This window comes from Corvus moneduloides, chromosome 1 (genome assembly GCF_009650955.1).
Source record: "Corvus moneduloides isolate bCorMon1 chromosome 1, bCorMon1.pri, whole genome shotgun sequence".
Taxonomy (NCBI): domain Eukaryota; kingdom Metazoa; phylum Chordata; class Aves; order Passeriformes; family Corvidae; genus Corvus; species Corvus moneduloides.
In genome coordinates, this window is record NC_045476.1 from 18,982,501 (window position 1) to 19,003,858 (window position 21,358).

Genomic DNA, 21,358 nt, shown 5'->3' on the forward strand with positions numbered 1-21,358 from the left:
CAGCCCCGGTGCTGCCTCCCCCTGCCTTTGTGCACATCTCTTCTGTTTTCCACTAGCACTCTTGTGATCAAAGTCATGTAGCTCAGCTTGCTGATTTGGCAGAAACCTAACCTGACAACAGCAAAAAAACCTAAAAGGTGATGACCATTTACCTGGATCCACCCCATGAAGCAGTTTTCCACATAGCTGTACAACGGCCCATGCTGCCTCGAGGGAAGGGAGCGAAGGCATTACCCTCTCTCCAGTGAGCTCAGGCTGTAGTGGAGTACACGCTCCTGATGCACTCACATTGCTGGCATAACCTGATGTCTGCACAGGATGCCAGCACAAGAAGCAACCCCCCCTTCTCTCAGCTGTGTTTTTCTGCTGGCATTGCACCCGGTGAGACACACCTAAACTAACATTGCAGAGTTAAATGACAAACACAGACAACGATACATTGCATTTCATACCATTTCAAAGCTAATTTAAAACATGCTTTCTACATTTTCTCATTAAATTGCAGGTATTGCTGGGATCTGTGGGACAGCAGCTCTCTGTCACACATACAAGCAAGGCGTGGTCTCTGAGCAGGGTCAGATTATGAGTGATGTATCTCGGAGCAAAACAAGGGCCTAATGACTAATCTGCTGTGTGAAAGGAGAGCCACTGTTCTGCGCTGACCTCTGCAGCGACAGCTCTTTGCTGGTGCACAGGCTGCAACAGAACAATTAAAATCAGTGTGAATGAAACATGAACAGCAATGTATATGTGAAAGCAACATAAAAGCAGTAAGGCAAGGGTTAAAAAAGTGACCAAGAACACAGCTGAGAGCAGTAAAACTGGTAAACACTGAGGGCTGTGCAGTGTAAACAGAGCAGAAGGCCTGTGCTCTGGGAACAGGAGGATGGCAGCTAGGTCAGAGTAAATTGTAAATGCCATCCCTGCCCCTGCTGTCACAAGAGGGAGGCAGAATGTAGCCATGGAGATACCCAAAATAAGGAAACCAATTGCAAAACAACCCTGCCTAAGATAAATAGCAGGTGAAGTAATCAAGAATTGGTGGGAAGCAACAGATTACATTAATGTAACTCCTGACCAGTAATGACCCACCCAGGGAGCAGTTTGCCATCACCAACCCAGAGAATGCCAAGAGACAGTAAGGGATGAACAGCAACAGTGGTAACTGGACAGGGCGTGTTCTGTAGCACACAAGCCCTCCCAGCTGTACCATCTGGACACTGGTCTTGGACCTATCAAGTATGCAAGTGTGAGAAAATCATAGAAACATAGAATATTCTTGAGTTGGAAGGGACCCATCAGGATCATCGAGTGCAACTCCTGTACCTGCACAGGACACCACAACAATCACACCGTGTGCCCCAGAGTGTTGTCCAAATGTTTCTTGAACTTAGATGTGAGTGAAGCATGAGAGAAAATGATAATGTGGGCCCAAAGTCAGTTGTTTCTTTCTAAATAAATATTATCTTCCAGTTCCTTATGTCTCACACTGTCAGGAAAATCAATCCACAAACACCAGAGGTTTATGTCGAAAAAAGAGACAGAGGAGTCCTATTACTTTATTCGGCTAGAGGGAGACACCATGGGGCATTTCCCATGGGGTCTCTCAAATTTTTGGAGGGCGCAGCCTCCTATTTATCGTAATTTCCCAACCGCATTTCCCTCTTTCCCCATTGGCTGAGGTACTCGAGAGGTACAGACTTCCCAAAATGCCTAATACCTAAGACTCCCTTCTAATGTATAATACCCCCCCCCCTTAATTTTAATTCTTACAGAACTTACGTTTCTTCCCGTTGTTTCTTTCATCTCTCAATATCCAATTTCATTTATCAGCAGACCTATAGTTTATTTGTAAAGACAAATTTCTTTCCATTCATCAATCAGTGGAATCATTCTCATTGTTTCTTTTATCTCTCAGTACTAGTTTTATCTTCCAGCAGGCCCACAGCTTGTTTGTAAAGGCAAGTCCCTCGTTCCTTTCAACACCAAGCTCTGTTGAATTCCTACACCTTCAAGCCTCCCATGGGAATGAGGGAACAGTACCTGCTCCCAGCAAGTTACAACCTAGTGCCAAACAGGACACCTAGATGACCACCTGGGCAGCGGTCAGCCAGCCCAAAGGCGTGTGGACAGTCACGGGCACGCTCCGAGCGCGGCGCAGGACGGGCCGGCCCTTGGCCGGGGAGCTGCCACAGCCGCCGCCTCCCGCGGCCGCCGCGCGGGGTCTCGCGAGAGTGCCCGCTGCCCGTTGGTGACGGCGCGGGCGGGGCGGGGCCGCTTTGAATCGCGGCGGGCCCGGGGCCGGCTGCGCCATGGCTCTGGAGCGGCCCGAGGGAAAGCGGGCCGGTGCTGATGGTCCCGGCGCCGCCACAGCCGCCGGCCCGAGGCGCGTCGAGGTGCCCCGGCCCCCCTCTATCGAGGAGTTCACCATTGTGAAGCCCATCAGCCGCGGCGCCTTCGGGAAGGTGTACCTGGGCCGCAAGGCGGGCCGGCTCTATGCAGTGAAGGTGAGGGGTCGCCGGGGTCGCGGCGCTGCCGCCTCCGCTCCCGAGCAGTCCCGTACGGGAAAGGAGCGCCCCGAGACGGGGAGGTGTGGCCCCGGCAGGAGCCCCCGGGTCTCGGCGAGCGGCCGCCGCTCGGGCACACCCGGTGCCCAGGGACGCGCTGTCAGCACGGCCGTGTCCCGCTCTCCTCTCGCTAAAGCCCTGGAGGGCTCGGTCAGGGGGCCTCTGATAACGACAGCTGCTTTTATAAGTACCCCAAAGAAGGGGAAATAACGACGAAAACCTCAAGCCGCAGAGCGCTGCTGGCTTCTCGCTTGTAAACAGTTGCCATAACTGAGCCCCCTCAGCTGCTGCACCTTCCCGGGGGCGAAAGCACCCCATCTTGGGGGCAAGACGAAAATAAATTATAAAAAACGTTCGTATTTTTAAAAAAAACAACAAAAATCGTTTTGTGTTGTTACACCAAGGACTAAAATCTAAGCTTGTCATTAGTAGGAACTTTGCCAATTATTTGTGCGAACTTGACTTTGTGATTAAGAGGCTTATAACAAGCTGCACAGTACACAAAGAATAGGAAACGTAAAAAAAGTAATGCATAATAGGCGTTTCTCTGCAGAGCTATATGTCTATACCTGGTTTTATCATTAACATTTTAAGTTTAAAGCATTTGTGTACTCTGTTTTGTTTTTCAGGTGATGAAAAAAGCAGACATGATCAACAAGAATATGGTTCACCAGGTGCAGGCAGAGAGGGATGCGTTGGCTCTCAGTAAAAGTCCATTCATTGTGCACTTATACTACTCACTTCAGTCAGCAAACAACGTCTATTTAGTGAGTAAAAAAATGGCTGTGGTGTTTTATGGTAGTCTTGAAAATTGAGTGTGTACTGTAGTGATATCTGAAAACATTTTTTTAATGGTATTCCTTAGTCACTTTTACATCTTTCTCAGAGTGGTTGAACAAGTAAAATATTTCTCTTCCTCTGGTATCTTTGGGCTCTTTCCACCCATGTTCCCCTCTGTTACAGGAGAAGCTTTTCTCATAGCTACTCTGTCTTAGGATGTGTAGAAGTCTTAGGGAAAACAAGAAATCATTCTGTTCAAGCAGAATCCAAGTGACTGAAAGGTACTCCATGGCTCACTTAAAGGAAAGCTATTTGACTTATTGCCTGTGGTCAAATTTTGTTTTGGTTGTTGGCCTACATGACAAGATGATAACTGAGTGGCAGAACTAAGTACTGGTCCACACAGAGCACTGTGGAGCACAGCAGGACTTGTGTATGGCTTTATATACTGCCTCCACATAAGGATTCAGACTGTCTGCCAAATGTCTGGCACAATTTGTGTGGATTGCTGTAAGCACACACAGGGGACAGCTTGATGAAATTTGGAGATAAGGTTGCTATGCACTCCTATAATGCATTTTGAGTGTAAACAAAGGCTTCTTTTTCTGGAATCTCTGAAATGATGCATGGAGTAAAGGACTTCAGGGTGACAAATTTGTAAAGGAGATGCTAGAATCATGTCTGAGTGTGTGTGCGTGTATATATATACACAGATATAACGAATAATATTGTATTTTGGAATGTAAGTACTGGTGAGATTTCCTGACCAAAACCCCGTAAATGCACTCTTGGCATCAAAGAGTGAGTTTCAGAAGCCCTGCTGACTTGTATTTTATTTTGAATATGACATGGGCCATCATAATGTGTCTGCATAATGACTTATTTGACGTGTGTATTCTTTTTACTCTCTTTTTCACGTGTTTTAAATGCACAGTAGCTCTCACTGTTTGCGTTTTTGACAATTTGTACTTATTTCATAAAGCTTAGGTCTGAATTAAATATTGTGTATAAATGATTGCAAGACAAAATACTGAGATACTATGATTTGTATAGAACAGGTGTTCTTTGGCTTCAGGCCTTGAGTTTCACAGTACTTTGCATTTCATTTTCTGTAATACAGAAATACACAATGTTAAATTAAGTATATATTAATATACTGATATAAATATGCTAAAATACATAATATTTAATATAGAAATATATAATATAGCATTTTTGCTGTAGTCAGCTCTCAAATAGCTGTACTCAGCTTTTTAATTAGCTTCTAAGAGTAATCTAGGCAAATAAAATAAGCAAATGGTCTACAGAAAGAAAATGTTTCATGTCTGCTGTTACTTGAAACTTTGGTTATTTTACCCAAGTGAAAAGTATTGTGTGGGAAATGAGGTTTGCACAAAGGTACTTCTATCTGCTTCTGCTCCTTGAAATAATATTTTTCTAGGGGTGAAAGTTACTTTGTATTCTACTTGCAATTTTGAAATGTGTTTTAAATTTAAAATACTTGAATGACAGGTGATGGAGTACCTTATTGGTGGAGATGTCAAATCTCTTCTCCATATTTATGGATATTTTGATGAAGAAATGGCTGTTAAGTATATTTCTGAAGCAGCATTGGCTCTTGACTATCTTCATAGGCATGGAATAATCCACAGGTGAATTTTTTTTTTTTTCTAACAAATAAGTATTGGTAGCTTGGGGTTTTTTATTTTTCCACTCTAACACATAACGGTCACCATTTCATTGTGGCAGCTTCCACAGGTACCTCATTTGCTAGAGCTCCTGAAAGCTCTTTTTGCACTTGTGCGCTGCAGCGATGTCGTGTAACAATGGCTAAAGTCAAATCTGTCCATGTGTGCTGAGCACACAAAAGCATGCTGCTTTCCCTTGCCGGCTCTTTCCCAGTCCAGTGGTGTATTAGCAGCTGTGATGGTTCAGGAACCCTCTGGGTACTGCACTCATGTGCCTGTAGGACAAAGGGACACTGACTACCCTAAAGCTCCCCCATAGTGAGAGTTCTTTTTGCATTCAGCAGTGCTACAGAGAACACACATGAAAACTTTTACTAGAGGTTTGCTTGTCACCTGTAGGAGCTGCACATTAGTAAATGTTATGATGGTGGTATTTGTGAAGGTTACTTGTTGAGCCTGCTGAAACACAAAATTTGCAATTCTTGACATGCACACTGGTTTTTACAAAGCCTGAGATGTTTGTGCCATATTTAATGCTAAATATATTTAATTCTTTTAGTGTGTTCCACAAACTGGAATTTTCTGCTGGCTAAGAGATGTTACTGTGAAACAGCTCTAACCAGTGTTTTGTATTGAGTGTTTCTGGTCAGTTAACTTTTAGTGTTACTCAGTGCTCTTTTTGCTGACTTCAACTATATTCGTATTTTCAGAGATTTGAAGCCAGACAATATGCTCATTTCTAATCAAGGACATATAAAGTTGACAGACTTTGGGCTATCCAGAGTTACTCTGAACAGAGGTAAGAGTTGTCCCTATCCTTTCAGTTATATTAAAATGTATTTTTGGGTCACATTTCTGTGTTCTTGAATGCTTTGCATCCCTGTAGAGGGCAGCTTTCAATTGAATAAATGTACATGCTGGAGTAATACCTGATTTCTCATAGGTAGGTACTGATTAGCTATGTGCTAGGAAAGGGTCTGCTCTTTGCATTGCAGTTTGGAAGGTAAAATATTTATTCTTTGGGACAAGAGTGTATGAAATATGATCTGGAGCCCTTTCTTTGGAGGGATGTGGATTTCAAAGTTTTCTGAAGTCCGCTAGGAGATTTCAATGGGTGAATGAGTAATTCTGGATTGTTCCTGTTTCTCTGACTAATTCTGCCCTTCAGTTCATGTGTCTCAGTCCTTGTATATATTAATTTCCAATAAATTAACTGGGACATTCCAGACATTAATTTGAGGGACGGGAGAAGGTGCTAAGTCCTTAACAGAAGATCAGATCAGTGCTTTGGCATCTGAACATTCTCTTTTCAAGAAGCAGAAAATATAGCTGAATAGTCATGACTATCTGGCACAGGCTGCAGGTCTTAAGGTGAATAGCCAATTTCTGAACTGGTTTGTACCTCCTAAGCCAGATCATCCAAACTTATGCTGCACAGCACCAGTTTACGTTTTTTGAGACAGCTGCTGGAGGGTGCATCCTTTTTATGTAGTTAAAGGAATGTAGAAATTCAGAGTTGTCTGTGGAGTTTGATTCATGGTTTTAAGAATATAAAGGAAAATCCTAAGTGTTCTGTATTTTTTTGATATACTGCTTTAACTGATGTTCTAATGGGACAGGTTATTGTGTCTAGTTGAACATTATATGGAAGCTTTAAAGCTACTTACTGCTAGTGAGCAAAAAAAGGTAACCAAGGTTGAATTTTCACCTATGAAAAAATCTTCCGTAACTTTTTTGAGATGTCTTTTGGAGAGTGTTATGATCCAGTTTTAGGGTTCTTAGAAATGCCTCTGCCTGAATTAAGGTGCAAATGAGACCATATGCAAGTGACATAGTAAAGGTTTTATTTGATGTTAAATATGAGAGAGAAAGAAAGAAAGGAAGAAAGAAGTAGAAAATAGGTGGAGGGGACAGAAAGAGTGACAGGGACAGAATAAGGAAAATATCGCCACTCTGTGGATCCCAACAATGTCTCCAGCTGGTCTTGTGGTGGTGAAGGTTCCCCCCAAAAGGCAGAGTCCGATGGGTATATCTGCTCACAGCAGACTCTGGGTCTGTTGCATCACGTGCAGACCTGTGGGGCAAATCCTCTCACATAAATGTCCTGTGGATGTGCCCTGTGGGGTTGGGGGTTCCACAGCTGGGCCGGTTTGTGTAATCGGAGGATGGGTGTTTATTGCCTCTCACCAGAGGCTGCACCATGCACCCAAAACCTCCTCCTCCCCCCTCGGTTGGGGGGAGGCTGTGTAAACCTGGCTTCTGTGAGCTGTGCTCTCCCCCCACCCCAAACTCAGCTGGGGACAGTTGCAGCTGGTGGCTTTGGCCTTTTGTGGATGCACACCTTTCCCTCAGCTGATATCAAATTAGAAAATGTAATGCTTTTAGCACAGTATGTTGGAAAAGAAATTGGACTTCTACAACTTCTGTATGTATAAATTTATGGATGTATAGGAAAAACCAGCTTGGGTTGAGTAAGAATGTACAGGTAAGTCTTCAACTGAGTATGTGACTAAATTTTTTCTTCCTCTTCGTGAAACTGAAGTAAATGTCTGTAACTTTGCCTTTGTTTAATATCAAAATGAAAACCTGACCTATTTGATTTTGGTTTTTTTCTCTGTAGAGATAAATATGATAGATATCCTTACTACCCCATCAATGGCAAAGCCAAAACAAGACTACTCACGTACTCCAGGACAATTGTTGTCTCTTATCAGTTCTCTGGGCTTTGTAAGTAATTTTCACTGTCTTTGAAGTACTTCATCCTTTTAGTTTATTTACTATCTTAAATTCAATATGGATTTCAATTAATTCAATAATTAATTTAATTAAATTAAATTCAATAATTCTTGCATCTCTTTTGGCAGCTGCTGAAATGACTTACGATATGTTTAGAGTACTTTGAAGTTCTGAAGTGATTACCTTGGACTGTATTTTGAATTGCTGACTTGTAAATGGGCATGGCCAAGCTCCAATGCAAATATAATAAAGAATGGGTGAAGTTACACTCTCACTCCTAGATTGAGAATTTGTTCAGACTCCATTAACTTTTAACTGTGCTTCTTTCTGCTTGTTAGTATACTCCTCCTGTTGGAATGAAAGTGCCAGGGCACAATTCAAGTCAATCATCTGACAGTCTGCATGGAGTGGTTTCTCCTGTACCTATGGCCCAAAAGCAAAATACCCCTCTTTCAACTAAATTGTTCAAAACACGTGAGTATACCAGGCCTTGTGCTGAGGAATACTCTGGCTGTAAGGTTGTGGTCTTTTAATTTTATGTGAGTAGTTTGGACCCACTTAATAAAAAGTGTGATTTCGTTGGTGTCTTGCTGTCCACCATTCCTCCAGTGCCTTACATCTGACATGTGTTCACTGACTCTACTTATGTCATCTTCTGAAGTGGTTTTGTTTGGTTGGATTTTTTCAAATTATGACCCCTGAATTCAAAATTATCGTTTAACATTTTGCAGAAATAGTGTCAGTTCTTGGCATATTTTCACTGAAAATTGTTTAATGTAGTATGGTTTCATTTAAATTGTCTTATCTTGCTCCTTTCTCATTTCTAACCTGAAATGAGAAAGAAGGCAGCTATGCTGCTAATGTTTGTACTGCTTCTATATTCTTGGCAAGTCCCTAATTCCAAAAATGCATGAATTGACTGCAGGAAAGATGACAAGAGAAATTGTTGTCACACATAGCGTTCCATAGCTTCCTTTGATGTGAAAGCTTAACATAGTGTGAAGTCAGTCAGTATTTGTTGTCTGTTTGTATCAACATTTGAATTTTTTTTTTCTCTTAAGATCTGGATAATCCTCAATTGACACCTGTGATGCCAGTGAGAAGTTTAACTCCTACTCTGCTTCAGTCAAGAAAAAGGTTTGGTACCTCCAGTGCCAGTAGTCAGTCTCACACATACCTGTCCAGTGTGGAATCAGAAAACTGCAGCAGCCCTAAGTGGGAGAAAGACGTAGAGGTCAGGACTGTTTCATCTTCCCACTCTCAATTAAAATTAGTTTGTACTTGTGTATGCAGTGTTGCAAACGTCTTCTACTTACTTGCCTCAGTTATTTCAAGTGTTGAGAAACTTTCCTAGAGTAGAAGGAACAGGGGTTATGATTCCTGTTGAGGAGGGTTTTGGATCAAACTGATATAACCTTTTTCTTCGAACAAATATTAGTCCTCTGCAATATAACAGGAAAAGCAAATGCTATTGAGCCTGCAACAAAGGAGTGAAAGAGAAGGCTTCACTGACCATCACTGGTTTAGCCCTATCCTGCACAAGGTGGGCATTGCTGGGAGCAGTGGCTATTTGGAAGCTGATCTTATCCCTATAGCTTTATTTGCTCAGCATTGCAGACAAAAGAATTTCTTCAAAACACAGAACTTGGGAAAATAATAAAATACAGTTCAAACTTCTACTAGCTCTTAAACCTGAAAGAGTTTAATGATTTTATTACTGAAGGGTTTTGTATCAACTAATCTAACACCAATAATTACAGCTGATAATATTTTATCCTAAAATATTTTATCCTATTTTAAACTGTTATTGAAATTCTGCACAAACACAGACCTAAAAGAAAATGCTGCTGTGCTATGTAGTTCCTTGCCATGATTCCTATTTAGAGCATACAAACCAACTTACATTTAAAACAATTTATTATTCTGTATCTATCTGTTTCTTAGGCCTTGGTTTTGGTATTGTACTATCAAAACATTAGTAATATCAGATTTTCCTTTTGTCATCTCTGACGTGTAATATACCACAGGGTAGTATGATGGGATTCTTTCCTTTGGACTTTCTTGGAAATGGAAAACTTCGTAGCTTAACTTCTTAACGTAAAATCACTAATAAAGCTTCAATTGCTCTATTGTTTCATCCTTAGGCATTTAAAAATACAGTATTTTCTGTTGTATTCTAGCAAGCTTATTTTATGTTCTTAAAAGAAGCCCAATTATCAAGTTACCCTTATTTGGTTTTGACTTTCGTATTTTGAACTATGGTTTTTCACTGGTAGTAGTTAGAAAGAATGAGTAATGCTTGCAAATCTGCGTTTCATTATGGAGGTTGTAATAAAGTATTTCACACGTATTAAACATTGCTATAGTGCTGTAATTGTATTTTTCTTGATACTCAAAACTTAATGTGCTCCTTTGCAGCAAAGTGAAGATCAACCTTGTTCTACAACATGCAAAACCAGTAACAGTGGGTCAGCTCTCCTTTCAAATGTTATGTTGCCAAATAGCAAAGGTATTGAAGTTTTAAAGAAAAAAGAACTTGAGTCTGCCATTTCTCCCATTTGCAGCAATGATTCTGGCAGTAGGCAGAAGCTGGGAAGTGAACATTTTAATATAGCAGATACTCCCGTGAGCACTCTGGGTGTGAAAGGCATAGTGAGAAAGTGTATTTCTGAAAATAAGATTTGGAAAGAAAAAGTCTTTGTAAATAAAAGAGACATGACTAATGAAACAGCAGAGACTTCCAGTCTACAACAGTCCCCTTCAAGGCAGAATGAGCCTATCAAAGAGGAAGAAATGTTTGAAAAGCCAGGTGTAAAAAGAAGCTTTGAATCAGTTGACACTAGTCCTTGTCAGGAACTTAACTATGTTAAAAAAAGCAATGCAGAATATAAACGTGGCTGTCAGATCTCTGAATTTCCAGCAAACAAAGGGACAGGTTTGACAACCGAAATTCAGTCCTTAATGCTTTGTAATGATGGATGCCTGTGTGACACCTGCAAAAGCAAGGAAGAAGTTAAGAGTTTTATTAATAACCAGGAAACAGTAGAAAGATTGCTTACTCCAACTGTAGCCAAAAATCTTCTGTGTGATCTGGATGCAGATTGTGGAAAGGATGATGAAAAGGAGTACATGAACTCAAGTTTTTTAGGCACTGACGATGAAAAACCTTTGGGAGTCTTCAGTGCAGATTCTGACTTACTTCCTGAAGTGTCTGTTACAGAAAGCCATATAGAAAAGCAGCTTTTAGATTTGGACAAAAGTGTTAAAGACCTCTCCTTTGAGGAACCAAAACCTGAAGCTGTGCTAATAACATCATCAGAGTCCCGAGATGCCTCACAGATCGGAGAGGGGGCACATACAGTCCAGGACTGCAAGCCATTACATCAGATAAAGGATAATAACCAGAAACACATGGAAGAAACTTACCTTGACACAGTATCTTCTCCTTCAGAAAAGATGATGGAAGCACTGAGTCTCTTAAAAAAAAATGCTGTTGTTTTTCGGAGTTATAATAGTCCAATCAATATATCTAATGTATCTGATCCATGTAGCATGGCTTCCTTAGATATAATGGATCTTTCACCTGCTTGCAGTGGCTCTTACCCAACAGCTATCACTCCATTACAGAAAGGAAGACCATATCAGGTCTATCAGGTAGGTAAGGAGACAGGTAGAAACTTTGTGCGTGCATTGGACATTAGGGACCTGAAATTATTTCAGTTGTAAATTTAGGGAAAACTTGAGTAGTTTGAGGTAGTCTCAAAATTACCTTTGCAGACAGGGTTCATTTACTGCACTTGTGTGGCCAAAATGATAATTTCTGTAAGAGGTTAGCAGTAGCTTTGTGTTCACTGTTTGCCTTTGGCTCAACATGCGTTGACTGTCCATCCCTGAGACATCTTTGTAGTTACAGTGAACAAAGCCTGTGCTGTTTTGTCTCATTCTGCTTCTAGTGCAGTGTAGTGTTTACTGTGAGCATTATAGGTTGTGTAATGTAATGGGAAGTCTTTGATTATTTTTTATTGTTTTTCATCCTGCACCCTTCCCAGGACAGTCTGTAAATGCTGTTCAGCTGCTCCTAACTGCCACTGTACCTGCTACTTTCTCTTTTTTTATGCTGGTAAAAGTGATGGTGTAATGTATACTGTCAGATGCCAGTTAAAAGCCTATTACAAAGATTGATGTAAACAGTGATAGCTGCTGTGGATGTGACACTGGAGGAAGAACTTAGGGAAAAGTTTCTCAAACAGTAGGCATCTTTATGCTTCAAGACTGTTGAGATAAAGCAATGGAAGCACATTTCACACATACTTTGCAGGGAATGTTTTGTAACTTGTTCTTGACTTGAACTTAAGTGTCAATTATTACATCCATGACTAAACCTGGAGATGGGAGTTTCTGAGCTGGTTTTGTTTGACATCTGAAATCTTTGTCCCATCTTTTAAGACCCCTCTTCGGGGGGATGCTGGCACACCATACAGGACTCCAAAGAGTGTTAGAAGAGGAGCTGCCCCTGTAGAAGGTGAACGCATCCTGGGGACCCCAGACTACCTGGCTCCTGAGCTGCTTTTGACACAGCCTCATGGTAAGACAAACCAGCCATTTGTAAGTACTTGAAAGGTGACATCTTTACATTTCTAAATGTCACTAGAACTGTAAACCCTTCAAACAGTAAGATTGGGAATTCTTCAAAAATAGCTAGTGCGAAGCTTTTGCCATCATGAATGGCTGTGTTTGCTTCAGCTGCTCCTTCCATTCATTTACTGCTTTCTTATAACTAGAGGTCTTGGTAGTCCATCAGTCTTGCTTGCTGCCAGTCAGCATTGGAAGCTGCTTTGGCAGCCTGAGACCTGTATGTGGCTTAGGAGTAACAACTTGGTCATCCTGAGTGTCCTTAAAGATTCTTTGGGATGGGAAAGGAGGAACTTAGTGAAATTTTGGAGTGACAGGATTATGCCTCCAGTTATTTTTAGAATGTCTTCTGTGTTTATTGATATTAAAGTGTTATGTGAAGCTAGACAATTTAATGAAGTTGCCTTAAAATCAGTTGAGTTGAGTGACCTCATGGAACACTTCAGACATCTGACAGGATCTTCTATATAAGGGTGCAGCAGTAGCCATCAAATTTTTGGAGATTGGTTTGTTTGTTTGTTTTCAAAATACTGTACTAAAATAGCACAACTTTGAAGGGCATAAATTTCTTTGTCTCAAATTCTGAGATCCACTGAGATTAACAAAAAGTCTGAAATGGTTTTCTGCTAACTTGCAAGAAGCATTAACAAAAATTAAATGCAGCGTATCTATCTCCTATACAGTTGTTGAGGTATAATTGCATTTTATTTCCCTGTCAAAAGTATGCTACTATTTTGTAGAGCTACAAGTCTTGGGAAAATTATATGAGAGAGAGACCTTAATTGAGAGGTATCCTGTGGAACAATAAAATTCTGCTGATATAAATTAACTGAAACTCCATGAAGAGATTTAGCAATTTAAAATTTCAGAGTGTAAAAACTCTGAAAATACTAAACATATGTAGTTGTTGTTTTGCACATCCATTTAGGATTCCTGGTTATCTGGCAGATGTTGAAACTGGATAATATTTTGGAAATGTAGTCAGTGCTACTTAGACAATGTGAAACTTGGTCACAATGTGATTTCTCTGTGGTTACTGGGTTTTCGGGACTTCAGTGAAAACTTGCAGAGTCTGGGGTTTATGTCAGGAAATTACAAATCTCCCATTACTTTCATTTGGAGTTTTTGGAACTCCAAATTTTCCCTCACTAAATATTTCACATGCTGAGATGCTTGTAAATGTACTTTTAATCCTAAATTAATTGTTACAAAACTATTTTATTTTTGTTTCTGACTTAGATTTAACATTACCATATTTCTTTATTGTGGAATACCACCTTAGAAAAATATCTTCATTCCTATGCCTTCATATCGTACTTGATATTCAATGTTCGTATTTGTTATGGGTTTTTTGGCAATAATTGTAATATTTTTACTTCATTGTCTTTTCATATGCAGGGAGTCTCATCTCTGGTGAGTTTTCTATATTCTGTGCAGAACTGAAGTGTTCAGTGTAACTGAACAGTCAAAGTATAACTGGATTACAATTTCTGAGCACATTGTTTGGGTGAACAATGTTTCTATATAGAAAGACATGTCCAGTATTCCTCCACATAAAAATGTGTGATGCTCACAAGAGTCAGGAAACATCAGTATTAGTGTGACTAAGCTATCAGGAATCACACATGTAAGCAGGTACTTCAGAAAGAAAGTCAGCATTCTGAAATTGTGTAACAGGAGGTAAAGCCAGAGACTCTTTTTCTCATTGCTGCCTTTCACTTTATTGCAGTCAGTCTGATTTACTTTGTCTCTGGGTGAGGAAGGCTCAGGTGCTCAAGGCTTGGTGTTATTGCTTCTTTCAAATCGCAGAATCACAGAGTATCCCAAGTTGGAAGGGACCCACAAGGATCGAGTCCAACTCCTGCCCTGTACAGGGCAGCCCCAAAAGTCACACCTGTGCCTGAGAGCATTATCCAAATGCTTCTTGAACCCTTGTCAGGCTTGGTGCTGTGACCACTTCCTTGGGGAGCTGTTCCAGTGCCCAACCACTGTCTGGGTGAAAAAGCTTTTCCTAATATCCCACCTAAACATCCCCTGGCACAGCTTCATGCTGTCCTTGGGTCCTGTTTAGCAGGGATATGGTAGGAGTTAATCTAATTTTAGTTAGACTTTGTGTGGGAAAAATTGCTGCTGAAACCTGGTTATTACATTGTTCAGAGTTGTGATCTTATTAGACTTTGACTGGAGCTGGGAGTATTTTACTGAACATTCAAGTACTCTAACAACAGTGGATGTGAACTCAATGCTTTGATGTGCTTAGCTTGGTGGGGCACTCTTACTGCTGCTAAAAGTTGCTAAAAGTGTATTTATTAGATTACTGGTAAAACACTTTGGTTTTCAGCATTTCTAAACATTACTAAACAGTAGTCTTTGTGAAATGGCTCAAAACATTCATTTTCTTGGAGGTGTCTTAGGTTTTTTTATATGCCAGAAAAGCCAAGAACAATTAGATTTAGTTCATTTTTTTTTTTTTAAACAGCAATTGTGGCATCTATTCTTTTTACAGTGGAGTGGGCATGGCTTGAAGATGCAGAAAGCTTAGAATGCATGCAGCGGTGTCTGGGATTGCTTTGGCTGCTTGTTTTGATGTAGATAATTAAGAGATTGGCAAAAGGGACAAACCCCTGGAAAGCAGAAAACCAGAACCATGTAATTACAGAGCAGAGATAGCTAGTAACTACACATTGCCCCAGTCAATTCAGTGTAATGGAAGGTAATGCCAGCTTCATGTGTGCTGGCTCGTTTCTGCAAGCTGTCTTCATGATGTTCACAATAATTTAGACAAATGAAAATTAGATTCAATAGTTTGAAGTTTGGGAGACTTTTTAAAGAACTGAGAGAAAGGCACAGGCGGCAATATGGAGTGTTCATCCAGACTCTAGAGCAGTCACGAGGCATCTGTTTCTTATCACAAAACAATCTCTTGAAGAGATTCTTGAACAATCTCTGATTTCTCTGTGATGGGAGTTGATAATTAGACTGTTACTAAGAGCCCTTTGGTTTTATCAGTAAAACCCAGTGTTATCTATATTGAATTAATGAGCAGAGTGGCTTTAAAAAGCCTTTTAATATTTCTAATCTGCATGAATATTAAATACAACTTGTTTTGTCTCTTCATAATTTTCAAGAAACTTGCAGAATTTAAACAGTCCTCAGTTTCTGCTAGTCTTCAAGTCTTTGCAAGTATCATTTGTGTAAGTGTAATGATGTGGATTTATTTTACCAGGTTCTGCTGTGGACTGGTGGGCCCTTGGAGTTTGTCTGTTTGAGTTTCTAACTGGAATTCCACCTTTTAATGATGAAACCCCAACACAGGTCTTCCAAAATATTTTGAAAAGAGGTAATCTGTTTCATTAATCATGGTAAATGTGCATTTCCAATATTTTATGGTTTGAGTTAGCAATTCATTTGTATCTTTGTCTGTAGATATTCCCTGGCCTGAGGGTGAAGAAAAGCTGTCTGATAATGCCCAAAATGCAATAGATATTCTTCTAACAATTGACACTACTAAGAGAGCTGGACTGAAGGGTAAGTATTAAAATTGTTCTTTGCAACTAATTGCAAATTTCAAAGTGGTGATCTCCTCCTGAAACTTAGACTAATAAACTTCAGTGCCTAACTAGGTTCCATGTATAGTACCACAGAACTTAACAAGTTGTGGTATTTTCTGTATTTCTTGGGGGACTTTTCCTTTTTGAACAAGGTAATTCTGGGGGTGGGTTGTTTTGTTGATTTTTTGGGGTTTTTTTTTAGATTGAACTTCTGTTTTGCTTTACTGCTGTTCTGCTATGCATTTTTAGTGTTTGACATCTGATGTACCAAAGTTTTCTCTTATCTAATTGGTATTTAGAATTTTTAACCTAAATGACATTGGGAACTTTGATTAAAAGATGATAGTTTGGGAGAGAAGCCTCCTACAACAAACAGTTAATTCAGAGAGAGTGTTTTTTCTTAGGAATCAGCCTGTCTTTGCTGAATGCATAGAAGAATACGAAGTTGGACAATACTTACTATACAAAGTTTGCTTTTTTTTTCCCTTGTAGAAGGGCTTAAACATTTGCTATTGTTAACAGTGGCTATGTTTTATTTTAAAAAAGTTGATAACATGAAAGAAATTTAGAGTGAGATATTTTGGAAATAGAGAAAGAAGTCACTACAGAAGGAAATTACTATGGAAATGCTTACACATTAAGAGACTAAATACTAGAAGCTGAAATCAAACCAAATCAAATTAGTGAAGGCACAGGATTATGAATTAAGATTATGTCAACAGAAAATCCTGTGGCGTTAGTATTTCCCAAAAAGCAATTTGAAAATGTTTTAGTTAAACACAAGTTATTGTCTTTATTTCTGGATTTTAGAGTGAAATCTAATTGCCTGTCAAGGACAGAAATTTAAAATAGATGACACAATTGTTTCTTCCACTCTGACCTTCTTCGACAGTCATTCTTTGTCAAGACTTAAACTATATCTGGCCTCTTTGTCCAATTTATAGTCCACTGAAGGGAAGCTGGATGAGTAGTTTTTAGGACAACCATTCAGTTTTTCTCATATCTAAGTTTCCATCACTGTCATCTTCTCTCCCCTCTCCAAGATGTGTGCTCTCCCTTTTATTGCTACAGCATGAAGCCTTTTGCACTGGGAAATCCCAGTTATGTTGTGCTGCTGTGCTTCTCTAAGTTCAATCTTTCTGGGTAAGAGCAGCTTTAAAGCCACCTTTGGCTCTGTGCACTGTGTGGAACAGGTTCCCTGGATGGGGCTGGCAGTTACTTGTCATGCCAACAGTTTGATCCTACTAAAGTTGGGGATAATCAAAGCCCAGTTACAATTTACACTTCTATGAACTTCTAAAAAAGGAATATAGAGCAAATCTACTGACAGTTATAGATGAGGGAACAAAGTCACTATGGGGCTTGGACATAAATAAGTTTATAATGCTTATGTGAACTTCTGTTTCAGAGCTGAAGCATCACCCCCTCTTTCACGGGGTGGACTGGGATAATCTCCAGAATCAAACTATGCCATTTATACCTCAACCGGATGATGAGACTGACACCTCTTACTTTGATGCTAGAAACAATGCTCAGCACCTGACTGTGTCTGGATTTAGCTTGTAGCATCAAGATAAGTGAACATTCTCTGTGGTTTTGCACACTTACAGGTTGTCTTGTAACCCTAGTTTGGTCTTAGCTAAGTTTCCTGGCCAAATTTAGTGTGTTTCAAGTTACCAGTCTATTTTTATTACAGCTTCCTTTATTCTAAAGTGAAACTACTGTATGAAACTGGTATCAAGTGCCTTCATCCTACTTTTTATCTCACTGCACCTTACTAAGAGGCCAGAGCATTGTGTTTCTTGGAGCTAATAACGCTTGGCAATAATGGGGCTTTTTAATAGCAATCAGTTATTCCAATTAGGAAGTGTGGCATTATTTCCCAGCTAAACGTAATATGGAAAGGATATAAATGAATTCTAATTGTATCTAATTAATAACTTACCTATTGGTAAGTTCAGTGTGGTGACAGGCTGGGTTGGGAGCAGTCCTTTCTGATCAGTGTGCATATATAGCCACTGTGCAAAACTAGTCATTTCTATTCAAGATGGAAAATTGAAATCTTAATGCAGCATTGAAATGTCTTGTCTTCTGTTTATCTTATTCCCCGGAAGGGACAAGAAGATACAAAAGTATTCCAAGTTAACACAGCTAGAAGTGGCACATGAGACTGGCAGTAGTTCCTCTGGTTATTATCCTTCCCTGGAGAAATGGGGCAGGGAATGGATACTTGGGGCAAGTCTGTTAAACAACTGCTCTGCTCAAATTGTTGCATTGTAGCCACCTGGGCTGTAGGAAACTGGACTGAACATACATTTTAGTAGTAACTGGTTTTATATAGAAAATGCCCAGTGTGTATGTGCTCACTTGTGTCAGATGACAAGTGACAGGTGATTTTTCTGTTTTCTGACAAGTAGTATTCATACTGAAGCTGCCAAATATTGAAGACCATAATGTATTGCAGACTAACAGACTGTTCTGTAAACTCACAGCCAGAGACTGGGTTTTGACTAGAACATAAGATAGAAGTGTATATTCTGTATTATAAACCTGAATTAGGGGGAAGTATATTTAAATTTATCTTTAAATGCAATACAAAACTTCTGTCTGCTAGGTTCTAGAAGTTTATTTGTACATAATCCTGTTTAAATAATCTTCAGTATTTTTCTTGCATAGATACCTCTAACTTAAAGAAGATTTTAATTTTTCAGGTTTATACATGTTAGATAAAGATCATTTGTGCTAGCTGTTGTTGCCAGCCAAGGGCCATGTGCCAGAAGCCAAGCATTTTGGCACTGATTTTTGCCAAGTGGCTTTTGGTTTCGTGAACTGACCCTTTTTGTAGTGTAGTGAGTTGTCCCTTCATTACCCTGCTTCCTGGAAGACAGGATTTATTGATGGAATTCTGAGCAAACATTGTCTGTTAGGCTTCCTGCTGTCCCCTCAGGTTGTTGGGAAAGGAATGGGGGAATGGTGAAGAAAAAGGAAGTTTCCTAGAAAGATCTAAAGAGAGCTGATTCTTAATAGCTCAGAACGACCAATCCCAGCTCTTGTGTGATAGCTCAAATTTGTGAAACAGAATCTTGGCAAGTTGCAAAACATACAGTGAATCTCACTCCTTGTGCTAAGGACTGCAGTTTCAGAAAACTTCTAAATTGTTCAGTCTCACTGAAATTGTTACATGATGGAAAAGGTGCAAACAAATTAATGCACTACTGAAGCAGTATTCATAGACAACATTCTCTGAAAGTGATAAGAAGTTCTTTAGTGGTTTTCCTGTGTACAGTTAGAATGTATAAACCGGGGCAGGAGGGTACCTTAATCACTGGTATTTTATGCAATTTATTCTTCCATTTCTAGTAGTGTGGTTTAAGAAAGCAAGTCTTAGAAGAATTATCTATGATTACATGTTGAAGAAATAATATAAACTGAACACCACAACAGCTTTTTGTCTTCAGTGCTTTACAAATGGTTACACCTGTTGCCATTTGGCAGTATTACACATTCCCATCAAGGTGGAAGAAACTTTTTGCACTGATAAAATCTTTTCTAACCTCTTAAAATAGTTCTTAATCATCTACAAGGGTCAAGTAAGCTTCTATAAAAACTTTATTCTAAGATTGTGAGGTATCTGCCAGTTGATTAATGCAGTACAAAAACATAGACTATGTAGAACAGTAAATAAGCCAATTGACAAATATGAATGTTTATTGTAAAGTTATCACTACACTGCTGTCCAAAATTTAAATTTTTCCCAATTAGCCCTGAAGATATTGCAATACCCTGTTCTCTTCATTATCTTGTATTTATCCTGGTTATAGCAAACATGGAGTTGAATGTCAGATGTTGATTGTTGAGATTTGTGATGTGGTGTTGCGGTTCTATTAGATGGTAACATGCCATGACCTTCCCAAAAGTGCCTCCAAGGAAGCCTCTTGGTGCAGCCAGCACACTTGCACGCACACACAACAGACAGCCAGCTAAAACAGTCTGACAATGAATGAGCAGGAAGAGTTTTCGCATAGGGTTCTACAGGAGAGATTTAATGCATCCGCACTCGTGCAAGGTTTCAGAGAAGTCCTGGAGCAGAGCAATGGGGGGTCCAGGGTAAGGGAACTAATCGAGAAACTCTGAGGGTGTATCAGGTAACAAGGGTTGTGGTGGCCAGTGGAGCCAACCAGGGGAGCAGAACTGGGGTACATTAACATAACAGAACAGAGCATTCTGGGGGGAAGCTTTTGAGCCACCATAAGCTGGAAAGGAACCTAGGACTTATCTCACTGTAAGACTCCTTTTGTTCCTTGTCTAGCAGACCCACCGGCCTTCACTACACCCCTTCTATATTAATTGAAAGGGCTTTTCCTAGGGATCTCAACAGCAAAAGTTTTAAGCAACTGAACACACACAAACAACTAAAATTATTAAAACAATCCATAACACAACTTTCAACAGGGAAGCTAAGCACCTCGTGAGTCCCCAGTCTCCCAGCAAGCCCTCAAACCACTGAGGTGGTTTTTCTTTCTTCAAGTCTATGATTAAGTATTTCATCTTTTGGATGCTGGCATGGATGCTTTCGCTGTATGTTCTCTTTGGGCTTCACTACCAACCAAGCATCCATGGCCAATGTTGCCAAGAGCATCCAGAAGAAAGTGGTGAGGCAGGTGCTAGGCATCATGGTGTTGGGTGCGGGTAAGGGCTCGGGTAGCTGCTTCTGTAGGGGTTTTCAAACAAGATTGTTAAAAAAAAATTTGCAAAGTTTCAGGAGGGGGGCCTTCCTTTCTCTCCCTCTTTGCATTTCCCTTTCTTTATTAATTAAAAGCCTGGGAAAAAGGGGGTGGTAGTAAGGTGACAGGGGTATGGGGTTACGTGGCTGAGGAAGGGGTAACAAGGAGTAAATAAAAGGGGAATGCAATGCAACAGAAAGCATCCCAACAGGGGTATTGGGGAGCGTGGGTGCAGGAAGGGCAAAGCAGAGGGGTGGAGGTAGGGAGTATTAGCTGGTGGGAAAGCAACAGGAGGATGAAGGGGGTAGGGATTACAATAATGAAGGCAATTTGGGAAAGACTTAAGGAGGCACCATAATAGTCGACACCTGGTCGATGTCGTGGTTAAAGTTCTGGTGACGGGATGGCAGGTCGGTGTCTGTAATGGAGATCTGCACTGTCTCCGGGCTGCATTTCTTTGGTCTTTAGGTTGTTGGTGGTTTCTGGTGGGGTTGTGTCCATGGGGGTAGTGTTTGCTGGGCCGGTGTAAGGCTTGATGTTCTTTCCTGGAAGCTACCTTGGGCTTGCAGGGATGCCCAGGGTGGCAAACACCAGGAGGAAGTGTCAGATGGTATCTATGGCCTTCTCTCTTGTGTGGAGTGAGGGAAACACTGCTCCCGAAAAGGTGTAGCTAAGGCCAC

At 40.4% G+C, this 21,358-nt stretch overlaps 1 protein-coding gene across 1 annotated transcript; it reads left to right on the forward strand.

Annotated features, from left to right (window-relative positions):
• Window positions 1-2,279: 2,279 nt before the first annotated feature.
• MASTL (microtubule associated serine/threonine kinase like) lies at window positions 2,280-19,397 on the forward strand. Its single transcript, XM_032111050.1, has 12 exons — window positions 2,280-2,507; window positions 3,197-3,334; window positions 4,860-4,999; window positions 5,746-5,834; window positions 7,656-7,762; window positions 8,110-8,245; window positions 8,833-9,005; window positions 10,190-11,425; window positions 12,218-12,356; window positions 15,630-15,743; window positions 15,830-15,931; window positions 17,363-19,397. Exons 1-12 carry the CDS (start codon window positions 2,313-2,315, stop codon window positions 17,518-17,520), a joined length of 2,727 nt encoding a protein of 908 aa, XP_031966941.1. The 5' UTR covers window positions 2,280-2,312; the 3' UTR covers window positions 17,521-19,397.
• Window positions 19,398-21,358: the final 1,961 nt, after the last annotated feature.

Coding starts and splice junctions, on each gene's coding strand:
- MASTL (XM_032111050.1), top strand. CDS start 2,313: ATGGCTCTGGAGCGGCCCGAGGGAAAGCGGGCCGGTGCTGATGGTCCC. Junction 7,763..8,109: donor TTATCAGTTCTCTGGGCTTT/GTAAGTAATTTT, acceptor TCTGCTTGTTAG/TATACTCCTCCTGTTGGAAT. Junction 8,246..8,832: donor AACTAAATTGTTCAAAACAC/GTGAGTATACCA, acceptor TTTTCTCTTAAG/ATCTGGATAATCCTCAATTG.